Raw genomic sequence first — 12,496 nt, 5'->3', positions numbered from 1 at the left:
GTACATCTTATACCACTGGGAAACCTGTTTATTTCCCATTAAATGGTGTCATATTTGAGCAGCAGAGTTTGGTTTGTGGGTTGAGGCCAAGAAAGAATTGTTAAATCTTTTCTGCCAATCTTTGTTGTTTGTTATTGTTTACTTGATTAGTATTTTGAAGTATAACGTAATGTGTCAGGTCGACAATTGCTATGCATTGGTTTGGCTATGAAAACTATTAATAAATGCCAAAAGGAATAATTAAAATGAGTAATTTAGTTTAAAAAATTGCTACACCGGTCCACCATTTGACTATCAGCAAATAATAGTCAAATAGTTTCCAGTCTTCGTTATTGTTTTAAGAATAAATGCCTGATAGGGCTTGAAATAACAATAGATGAAGGATTAAGTTCAGCACTGACATTCTTGACCAGCTGGCTCTGCACATACATAAAATAAACGCAGACAATTTCTCTCAAGTATAAGAATATTTTTGACAAAAATAATTCAACCTTCCAGTTAAAGTACGTCAAACAATGAACTCACTGCGCTAGTGACTCTCAGCTAAACTACTAAGTAAAAATAATGAAAACTGATACAATATCAAAAGGCATTTGAACAGTGAAAACAATCAAATAAAATGATGCAGTGTTGTCGCAAGTCACTATGAACTTTAGACGTTCTTTAGAATAGGGGAATCTCAGTGAGTGGAGTGGAGAATGAACAAAGGAAGTCGTGATGGTGTGATCAGAGGGAACCTCTGCAGCAGCAGGCTGGGGTAGCGACGTGGGACTGGTGCACACGAGCAGCACCCATGGCTCCTCTTCTCCCAGCTCTGGGAAGCACTTTCTGGCCTGGGGCAAGCATGATCAGAAAGACCGTGGGGCAAGCATTGGGTTGGACAAGCAGATGCAGGCAGCATGTGTGGAGCTGTGGTTCCTCTTCTCTCAGGACACTGTCTTTGATCCTGCCTACTCAGTCGTAGTTGGCAGGATCCAAGACAGTGTCTTTTTTGGGGGGGAATCTATCATTAATTTGATTATTTTTGCATAATTTCTAATATGCTTGCTCACACTTATCTTCAGCTGGAATATGGCTGCCGGTTAGCCAATTGCAAACCGATCAGTTTTGGTTCCAGGGTTTCTTTGAAGATGAAGTCCTATTTTTTTGCCAGCAGTGAAGGGTGTCATGCACTTGTCTTCCCGATGCAGTCCTTGAAAGCTACAGAATAAGAGATAAAAATGTCCTATTCTCCAAAGTCTGGTTCACCATGTCTAGTGATCACACTTTTCCAGGTTGTTCTCTGTGTGTAATTCAGTTCCTCATGGCTGGGTTCCATCACAGAGAAGCTTCAGAACACAACCACCTGGTAACTCCTTCTCATGCTGGTCACCAGCTTGGTTACACACTTCTGTGGGATGGAATCCCCCATACCCAGCATTTGCTGCAAATAAGACGATGTATAGTTGTTCTTGGTCTGGGGTGGACAGCACTTTTAAGTTTATACCCACAAGTGTTAATTGGTGAAAACAAACCATTCCATCCATGCCACACTTCCATATTCCGCAGGTAATCTCTGCTATATTCAGCTTTGTTGGTGTATTTTTCTCATGAATAGAGTTGAGGACTATAAGAGTACATTTATATGATTGCCAGTGTATAATCAATCCACATCCTCAACCCTGCAGCTCAACCCACAATTCAATTATTTATTGGGAAATAAACAGACAATAAATACAACAGAGTAAGATTTAATGTCAAGAAGATTTGTTGAAAGAAAGAAAGAAAGAAAGAAAGAAAGAAAGAAAGAAAGAAAGAAAGAAAGAAAGAAAGAAAGAAAGAAAGAAAGAAAGAAAGAAAGAAAGAAAGAAAGAAAGAAAGACACAAAGACACAAAGACACAAATATGTCCTCATTGTTCGAAATATATTTGGCAAGGATGTTTTAAGCAATATATAATTTTGTTAATGATATAAGTTTTCAGCACTAGTAAATCATTTGGGCCCATAATCATTAGTGAGAATCTGCACTGCTCTGCTTCAGACTTGTAAATGTCTACTGGCTTCTCTGTTGTCAAAGCAGGAGTCGGGTTTGACAGAGAGGCCAGTGCCCGATGCTCTCTAGTTCACTCCCAGTCGGTGCTTCAGAGAAGAAGGAAGCTGAGGAGGAGAAAGACTATCACTGGCATACCCAAACGGGTACAACAGGACATGGGTATGTTAATGCAGATACATGTAGGTTGATGTTAGGATTCACATGACTTATTCACAGTTGCCACATCATGAAGAAAATGTATATATACTTTATTTCATTTAATTTCAGACTCAGATGAATCACCTGTGGCAAGAGAGCGTACAGTGATCATCCACGCCAATTCACATCAGCTATCTCTCTGTCAAGAGGACCTCTCAATTAGTGGGCGTCTCCATCACACTCGTGACTCTGGCTGCCAGACAGATGATTTCCTTATAGCATGTATGTTTCAGATCACAAAGTATGGAGAATGTCACTGCAAGTTAAAATTTGAAATAGGGAAAGATATTCTTAGCAGAAAAGACTGATTGGTAATTGTTTGGTCTAGCCTTTAAAATCAATGCCGTTGCTTTGCTAGAATAGAGCTATCTGTTTACATTCATCTTCGACTCATATCTTCTGGTTCAGACAGTGAAAATAAAAACATCTGTGATTCTCTCTTCTGATTCTACCTTTTAGGTACAGCTGCTCCCTCCAGAAGGCGTATTAGAGCTCAGCGCAACCATCAAGGTATCCCTGCCTCTCTGTCCCATTCTACGGGTAACATTTCCTCCTTGGGTGACCAGTCGGACTCAACATACACAACAGCCTCTACACATGGTGGCCGCTTACGCTCACGTAGCCTTCCAAGAGAGGGCGGCTGTCTAATTGACAGTGATGAAGACGATGATGACAACTATGATGATGATGATGAAGATGAGGATTTATCACCTTATGAAGCAGAGGACTTCATTCCATCCGGACCAAGTCCAAGAATGAAGATGATGATGATGAAGGATGAAGAAGAGAGTACAGATGATCAGGCAGCCCCTGAGCCACTGCAACTTGGAAGCCTAAAAAGACTGCAGAGGTCTAGTGAAAGAGACAGGGGCGGCGGAGGAGGTGGGAGTCCAGAACATAGCTGGATGGAGAGGGGTCGTTCTCGCTTGCCCCGCAAGGCTGACATGGGTAGCTGTGAAATTTCATCCAGTTCTGATACTTTTAGCAGCCCTATTCACTCAGTGTCTACTACAGGTGTTCTAGGCAGTCATGTGGACCACAAGGAGGACCACCAGTCGTCAAGTGGAAACTGGAGTGGCTCCAGCTCCACCTGCCCCTCACAAACATCTGAAACCATCCCCCCTCCCTCTTCTCCACCCCTGACAGGCTCTTCCCACTGTGATTCAGAGTTATCACTTAATACAGCACCCAATGCCATTGATGAAGGATTTTCCCTGGATCCTTCCTACCACTCTGACCTCAGGCCCCAGAGTCAAGGCCACAGATCAAGCTCTTTTACATCATCAGCCACAGACCAGCTAGATGATGCAGGGGTCAGTACAGCCAGCGAAGGGGAGTGGACATACCCTCAAGACCAAGATCAGACCGATCCAGATCAAGACCCAGATCCCACCCAAAAGCTAAGTGAAAGCCACCAGTTTCTTCAAGAATACAGCTCAATGGAAGGTCTTAATGACCAAACATGTTTCAGTAAACAGAAAACAAATGCTCAAAAAGAACCTGGGTCTCATTACCCATCTGATACAGAAGGTTTCTACTCATCCTCTGTGAATCTTGGGGAGTATAATCAGACCTACAGAGAATACACATGTAACTATGCAGACCTCGGGCCTGATTGTCATCAGTCCAACACTGTGGCAAAACGATTATCTCATGGAGGTTATCCTCGGCCTCCACTTGAGTTCAAAACAGGCACTATGACTTTAGGGAGGACTTGCCGTCCTTTAAGGAAATCAAAAATCAAACCTCCACCACCCAAGCGAACATCCTCACTAAAGGAAACCAATAGTAGTGTTGATGTTGGAACAGACACACAAGCAGATAAGGATCAACCAAAGATGGTTAGTGAGCAAGAACTTACCTCGTCTTCCACAGATATGAAACTGGAACTGGACTTGGAACTTGGAGGAGCTCCAGAACCATTACAGTCATCTTGTCTGGTTGCAGAGTCTTTAGGAACTTGGGGCATGGGACTGGGAGGAGCCATGGACATAGTAGAGCCCATGTCCTTTAGCTCTGCAGATACGCACTCATTTAAGGATGAAGGTGCTGTGCAGTCTGACTATGCAGATCTGTGGCTTCACAACAGTGAGCTTAAGTCTAATAATGGTGAGTACGCATCAATGTCTAACTCAAGCACAGCTACAGGCACCACTGTTATGGATTGTATGAAGTCACCAGACAGCTCTTCCTCTTCCACAGAAACGCAAATCCAGGCTGTTGCACAGACCTTAGAGTCCAAGGAAAGCAGTCCATCTCTCCCATCTGGAGACTTTAAACTTGGGTCACCTGAGAAACTGGCCGGCCTAGCCTCACCATCAAGTGGTTATTCCAGCCAATCAGAAACCCCAACATCAACCTTACCCTCATCTTCAGCAGCCTTCTTCCCAGGACCACTGTCCCCTTCAACTGGCAAGAGAAAACCTAAAGTGCCAGAAAGGAAGTCATCTCTCTCTTCCTTGCAACAGTTTCCCAGAGATGGGGCTTCCATTTCATTTTGCAATAAGAGAGATCCAGACTTTCCACCTCCACCTTCTCAACTTGATCTCAATGTTCTACATGGAGGCTATGTGAGACACACTTTATCCCACCGAGGATACCACATGCACACCCTTCACCACAACAAACACAGAGTTGCAAATGTTTTGTCCGCTGGACCAAAAATAATGGTCCCAGAGATAACCAATACCAACCCACCACCAAGTTCAGGATCTGCTTTAACAAATCCAGGCTCAAACATTTTGCCAGTTACTCCATCAACAATTCGTTCAGTGCAGCTTCATTCAGTTAGCCAATCTTCAGAGCCGCAGAGTACTTCCACAACGTACCAGGACACCGCGAATGGAACTGAGACTGTAACAAGGCCAAAATGTCCCCCAAGTGGTTCCACCCTGGCTCCTCCCCCTGTTAATACCAGGCCTCTCCCTCCCAGAAGGCCACCTCCCAGACCCCCATGTCATGATCACACCTCTTCTCCTGAACGTTCACAGCCACCTCCACCTGGTCGCCATCCTGATGGACCTCCATCGTATGAAAGTCTGCTTCTAAGGCAGGACCGGTATGGACCAGGAACCTTTTGGGCCATGACTGCCTTCAGAACAAGGATGGACCCTTCATCAGACATCTCTGAAGACAGTTCACCCCTGCATAGACCAGTTCCACGTGCTCCACACCCCTCACCTGTGGATCTCCACACTCATATTCACTCACACACAGAGTTCAGGGGGCTCACCCACTCAACACATGCACGTTCCGAGTTTAGAGTTTTGGGGGAGCGCTCGTTCTCCCAGGATGATGACGAGGACGAGGAGGAGGAGGAAGAGGAAGAAGAAGAGCAGGTAAAAGAGCCGCAGAGGGCTGCATGTTCCAGAGGAGGAATGCGATCGGACCACCCTCCTCCCCCAGCCTATGAATTTGTTGGGGGATCCCACTTAAACTCAGGGCCATGGGCTAGTCCTGTCAAAGTGCCTGGTAACACAACAGAGGCATCGCATCCTTATCTAATCAGCGATGCAAGGAAAGGAGGACAAGAAGTGCATGAAGAAGAGAGGGAAGTGATATCAGGTGCTACCAGAAGTGCCCATCCGCACCAACTCCAAGAGAGCAAGGATGACTCCACCACTCCTGACACTGAGGATTACTTCAGCAAAGGTAAGCTGAAAAACTAAATCAAACTAAAATAAGTTTGTATACTGCTTATTACAGAACATAAAGAGTGCACTGGGTGGGGATCTTGCTTGTAATGGTTTTGAAGCAAACACACATTATGGTGAAACCAAATCTTCTGTGTCCTCATAAGGTAGATATGCTATTCTCCTCTGTTAAAAGTTGTTTTCTTTCCCATTTCAACTTACGTTGTATTGGATCCAACTTCATATTAGTCCAAACATTGTCTACCCACCAAATAAACCAGTCCACTGTGGTGATCTGCCAATGAGCAAATCTCATTTTAAGCACAAATTTAAAGAATATAGAGTAGTATTTAGTAAAGAGCAGTATGTTTTAGCATATGTACTCAGACAAACAGAAGACATATCAAGGGGATGTTGTGTTTGACAGATTCCACACCGAGTGACAATTCACTTTCCCCTCTGATGGATGACACCAAAGTGGATGACGACATTATTATTACATCCCCTAACAAGAGTCGTACAACAGAAGACCTTTTTGCCATGATACACAGGTATTTGTACAGTTTGCACTTAGATTGCCTTTACGTGCAATGCAATGTAACTTTAGACTATTTCAAGTGTACGAAGAAGTTCATGTTTATTCACTGACAATGTTCCTTTGTACTATTTTGTAATTTCTTTATTCAGATCCAAAAGAAAGGTCCTTGGCCGTAAAGATTCAGGAGACCTAAACGTGAAGTCTCGTCTTTGCCCTGTGTCAGCTGTAACCCCCAGTAATGTTTCCACTGGTGTTGTCCCTCCAGCTCCTCCTCTTAACTTTCCTGCTACTTTAGCCAATGCTGTTGGGTCACAGAGAGCTCCTGTGCCAATTTATCGTAGTGCTAAGAAATCCAGCACATCCAACGAGGAGTTTAAACTTCTTTTGCTAAAGAAAGGCAGCAGGTCTGATTCTAGCTACCGCATGTCGGCGACAGAGATTTTGAAGAGCCCCATTACCCCTAAAACACCAGGGGAGTCCCTTCAAGAAGGTTCAATTAGACAGGCAGATGAGCAATCTTCTATGCCTCAGGAGCCCCCAATCTCTGGTTTGGACCCAATCCAGATACCAGGCCTTTTTCCTCGGGCCAACTCGGAAAGTTTCACTCCCAAAACACTCCCCATGTCAGCTGCATCTCGACAGGGACGTTCTCGGATCCCCCCGGTTGCCAACAGCAGTCGCTACAGTACACGCAGTCGCCTCTACACAGCGCCCATGCAAGCCATTTCAGAAGGGGAGACAGAAAACTCAGATGGGAGCCCTCATGATGATAGATCGTCATAAAATGACCTGATAAGAACTTTTGCCCGTTCTTAGCTGTTTTCTGGATTTTCAAAACCTGCACTTCTCCTTTTCACCGGTGGAGGGATTCCTGCAACGTTTCAAATCTGACTGTTGCTGAAATGCACTCAGCTAAAAGCTAACTGTTTAAAAGTGGCAGACTGTTGTGAGATAGAGAATCGTTAAAAGATTATAATGAAATCCTGAAAATATATCTAAATACCTTATTTAGTGAAGAATAGTCCCCTTCTTTAAAAGTGCAAGGAATATTTTGGTTGAACAGGCCTTTTTCTAAAAATAAAAAAAATAAAAAAAAATAAAAAATCTCAAGTATTTGGAAAATGATAGGACATAATATTGTGACAAAGTGAGTGTGCATGTAGAGGCACATGCAATCTTTACTAATATTTCTACTTTTTGTGTTTTCAATGGTGCGGGTGCACGTATGTCACTTGGGGACTGATTTACTACTTCATTTAAAAATTCTTTCCACATTTTGTATTCTTTCAACCTATGGTGCCCACTGCATCAGCCAGACTTCCTAGACTCTTTACTCAGTATTCCTGCCAACAAGCAAAGTCGGTTCGATGTGGAAGTCACTAGCAAGAGTCTCAACTCAGCACCAAGTTTTTTATTATATTTACATCTGCAGACCTGCCATAAAATATATTACAAAGAGCCAATCTTATATTTGTCGACTAAAATGATATCCAAATACTAACATGATGCATGTATTTTTGTAAAGATGCGCCTCAGAAAATGATAAGACTTCAACTTGTTGCATGACCTATGTGGAAAGAATCCCTGACCCTAGTTTCTGTCAACATTTTTGTACTTATTTTGTATTACAGGAGAATCGATTACGTCACTGCGAAAGATATGAGTTGCATTTACGCTACATAGATCAAAACAGATTTTTCTTTGAGTATCGAAAAACAGAAGGAGCAAGGGCTTGCACCTATTTGTCTATCATCCAGGCTAATTTTGGACAATCGCACAGTGGCCTTTCTCCTACAGAGTTGGTTGTGGCAGGGCATTTGAAAGTCCCAGAACGTATAAATTTATATGAAGCTACATGCAAAGTTTCACTAAAATTAAATCTCACGCTTGTCAAAAGCTGACATTAAAATTTATTGCTCTTCCCAGCTGCTAGCAAAAGTTGCCATTCCAGAAAAAAAGGAAATGTGCGTTTCATTGCAAATTTAAGTGAACCAGTGAGGGCAGATGGTGAAAATGCTTTAGAAGGACTTCAATCTGTTGGACTAGAGTTTAACTTGGTATGGTTTCACAGATCCAGCCTCGTTTTGCACTTCGTGATACACAAGAATAGAAGAAAGAAAGATATATCTTATAATGAAATCCATGTATATTTGTACTGAATAGAAAGCTCTTATCTATATTGAAATTACGAGAACTTTTATGGGGAACCAATCTGCGTGTAGCAAAGAACAGGTCTCACTGAACATTACACATGATTTCCTTTTTTTTTTTATTTAGCAGTGTACTGTTCGCCTCTCCTTGTTGCCTCTCCTTCATTTGCACTGACCCAGTAGCATTAGACAGGTGAAAGCTCAACCCCAGCGGCCAATAAACCATTCTGATTTATACTTCAAATCTAACATATCACATGATTTCAAAAAGAGAGAAGACAATAATAGACAACAGTACGACATAGCATTGATGGTTCATCTATTACTGCTGCAAGGGTAAGAAGAGATTTGCCCTTTGAATAAATATACCTATGTGGAAAGCTTGAACTCTCACCTGCCTACCAGAAAAAAACACAACACATATACTTCTTATGTTTAGAGACCATGCTTCAATTGAAACCATTCACTGTATTCTGTGAATACCTCAGAAATCATGTCTGTTTTATCATGATAGATAGATAGATAGATAGATAGATAGATAGATAGATAGATAGATAGATAGATAGATAGATAGATAGATAGATAGATAGATAGATAGATAGATAGATAGATAGATAGATAGATAGAACACAACTGTCTGAAACTCAGCGAATCTAATGCAGAACTGTCACTGTGTAAGATGGAGAGCGTAAAAAAGCTGTGAACTGACTAGAATTTTACATTCATCAAATTTTTAAAGCGCACTTGTTCCTGTCCACTGTTTTATTTGTTGTGTTTTTTTAATCGCATGCAATAAATAAAAGGGGGAGGGGAGGGCGGGGGAGAGGGGAGAAAAGAAAATGACAGCACCTATTCATTATTTTTATCTGCAGGATTTCTCCACAATAATAAAAAAAAAGATTTAGTATTTTCTGTTTAAATGTCCAGTTGAATAGTGTGTTCTATAGATGTACAAACTGTCTGGCTGATTCTGTTCTGTATAGTTGTGCTCACACACAGGGGTTTATCATGTACTGTATATCTCCTCACTGGACAATCACGCATTTAAGAGACTGTAAAGTAATGGATATAGGATCTGTCTGGATGGTGAAACTGAACAGCTTTGGTGCTGGGGCTCAGTCCCCCTGGAGCTGTGGAAGTGAGAAAGTTATTTCCTGAAGAAACCAGTAAAAGTGTACATCTGGACCGTCTGCTTTGGATGACATGTACAAATAAGTGAAAAAAAAACACAGAAATGGAAACGGAAATATCAATGCATAAACACGTGGGTTGGGTGGCCTGATCAGAAAGTCATTGTCTGTTTGACTCATAGTTGAATTTTGTTGCTCCAGCAAACATTATTATTGAACATCAATCTGAAAATATTGTAACATATTTGACCATTTATTTAGAGGGATTTGTCCATACTGTACTTCCTACTGGTACGGTGGAAATATCTGACGACTGTTTCTTTAATTTTAAAAGCAGTGAATGGAAGATTTATTAAAACCTTTTGATTAGGGATACAGATTTTGATGCATCCTTGCAGGCTCGTTACACTGTAATATCGGAGTCCTGAGAAGCTTGGGAATAACAACATAAGGATAGAAAACTTTATAAAGTTTATTCACAACTTTGAAGTATAACAATAACCACATATTTTTCTTCAAATGTGTACAGTATGGAATATTACTAAACAAACTAAAAATATCTGACTGAGCAGAAAAAAAACTGTAGGCAATGATAAAACGATAAAACACACACACACACACACACACACACACTAACTGTTTCAATGTAGTTCCATGTTCAAAACTAGCTAGAACTTAACAGATTTCAATCTCTTTTGTATTTTTGTATAAATCTGTAAATATGTTTTTGAAGGAGAAAAAAAAATCATTGGAAATTCTTTCTTTTGTAAAATAAATAAATAAAAGATTAAAAACAAAATCTTGTTTTCTCCTTTTATGTCAATATTTACAAGATGCTACTTTGGTCTTTCACCTTTTTTTTACTGTGATAAACGTTATGCTATTTATTAATTCATTTATTATTTTTAAAGATTTCCAAGTGTTTATTGTGGATTTAAAATAAATGTCATGCAGTTTTGTCCTTGCCGTGAAACAGAAAACCTCTTGTTTCACTATTTGCTCCCCATGAGAACAAAGTGTACTAGCAGAGCATTTGCACTAGATGGCAGTCTTTTCTTTTATTAGTTCTATCTAATATATAAACAGAAAATCAGATGAGAGATTTTCGGGAGGGCAAATGACAGGGAAAAAACGTGATACAAAGAATTGAAAGAATATGACCGCAAAAGTGACTTTTCAAGTTTTAACCTGAAAAATATGTAGGCCTAAGATTAATATTTAGGTATTTTTAAGACAACGACAGCAAGAAAATTTGACTCTTGTTGCAGTTAAGCAAAATTCATCATAATTCATTAGATTATTTTGAATTTATGATCTTTTATTACCCTCATTAATTCATTTTTCAAAGTAGATATTTAACTATATAAAAACATAAAATTGACTGTTACATTAGTCTTTGTCGACAATAGTAAAACCAAATATATTTATGTTAATTCAGTTCATATGTGAAAGTGATAAATGTCAGAGTACGTTAATAAACACTGCAATGGCAGAAATAGTTTCGTCCTCGTGTCTCTGTAGTCCCACTGCTGTGTGTTCACGTGCATTCACAACATGCACGACAATGTGGACTACGTTTAGCAACTTAAAACTTACTTTATCCTTCCTCCGACACTTCCTGTCCATGTGCCGTTTTGACGTGAAGAACACTTCGTGGTTCAGAATTACCGAAGAACTCAAACTACTAAACTTCATGCGCGGCTGAAAGCTACAGCAGAGCCAGTGGGGCTCCACAAGGCTCAGTGTGTGGAGCGAGGAAGACTCACCGTCTCGCCCCTTATCAGGTTACAAATGAACGCTCAACAGGTATGTTGGTACACGGAAGAAAAGACAGGGGCCCCTCCTGCTGACCACACCAACTTCTTCCAGATTAGCATAGCTACCCTGAAAACAGCCATGATCATTGCGACTTACAGATAACCAAATTAGTTAATAAATAAAGCTATTGCCTACCGACTTAACGAAAGACGCTAAAATGCCACCAGTAAGCCTCCCCTCGCCTTTTTTTCCCCCATTCATTTATTTTACATTTTGTCACATGCAGTAAACTTAAGTGCGATTGTGAGCGCAAATCAGCGCATATAGTTGTGTTATAGAAGAAGACAAAGGATAAATGACTCTAAACATTCTCGACAATGTAAGGACAATGAAATGATGTAGACATAACATCCAAGAGATGCAATATTGTTGGATGCAAACTGCAGTTAAAACCAAAGAAAAAGAAGAACACTCTTCTGGATGACCAGTTAACTTCCTTATTTTCTGCTGGTCATTATAGTCTAGTCTAGTTTATAATCTCTGTTACCTCACTCCAGTTCACTCCTCTTGATTCCAAGATATCCTTTGTCAGCTCCTTTGTTATCTCTGTCAATGAACCTGCAGCAGTTTCTTTTCTTCTACAGCCAATATTTTGGTTTTTAATTTGATTGAATCAAGACAAATACAAATTTGTTTACATGCTATATTGTGACTGCCAAAATCCAAAATGTCTCCAAAAACAAGGGAGATCAGTATGAGACAGAAAAAATATCAATGTAGTTTGTGATTGACGTTGTAGTTGCTGCAAGTGACTTGGATATGTGTCAGGGTTAGGTTAGTTCAGGACATCCATTTTCATCCAGCATTGCTTCAAGCCTGTAAAACATTTTATTTATGAATTTGACTGTATTTGTTTTGTTTTGTTTTTTTGCAAACTTAAGTGAAAAGCTATTTTCTGGCAGCATTTTGTTGACTTATGAAGATCAGCAAGCATGTGCCTTTGTGTCCCATCATATTTTACTCAGTATCACCTAAATTGTCTGTCTGTGGATGTAAT

General features: G+C 40.6%; 1 protein-coding gene across 1 annotated transcript in view; it reads left to right on the top strand.

Moving 5' to 3' along the window:
* Positions 1-8,573, top strand: part of nhsb (Nance-Horan syndrome b (congenital cataracts and dental anomalies)) — a 46,824-nt gene extending 38,251 nt beyond the window's left edge. Inside the window, exons 8-12 of the mRNA XM_088004618.1 lie at positions 731-967; positions 2,061-2,192; positions 2,691-5,882; positions 6,291-6,414; positions 6,551-8,573. Coding sequence (XP_087860744.1) covers positions 731-967; positions 2,061-2,192; positions 2,691-5,882; positions 6,291-6,414; positions 6,551-7,184 — 4,319 coding nt within the window. The 3' untranslated portion in view covers positions 7,185-8,573. The remainder of the gene's footprint in view (positions 1-730; positions 968-2,060; positions 2,193-2,690; positions 5,883-6,290; positions 6,415-6,550) is intronic.
* The last annotated feature ends 3,923 nt before the right edge of the window (positions 8,574-12,496 follow it).

This window comes from Poecilia mexicana, unplaced genomic scaffold (genome assembly GCF_051168715.1).
Source record: "Poecilia mexicana isolate PSO_F unplaced genomic scaffold, ASM5116871v1 scaffold_3, whole genome shotgun sequence".
NCBI classification, from domain to species: domain Eukaryota; kingdom Metazoa; phylum Chordata; class Actinopteri; order Cyprinodontiformes; family Poeciliidae; genus Poecilia; species Poecilia mexicana.
This window is presented reverse-complemented; position numbering and strand designations above follow the sequence as displayed.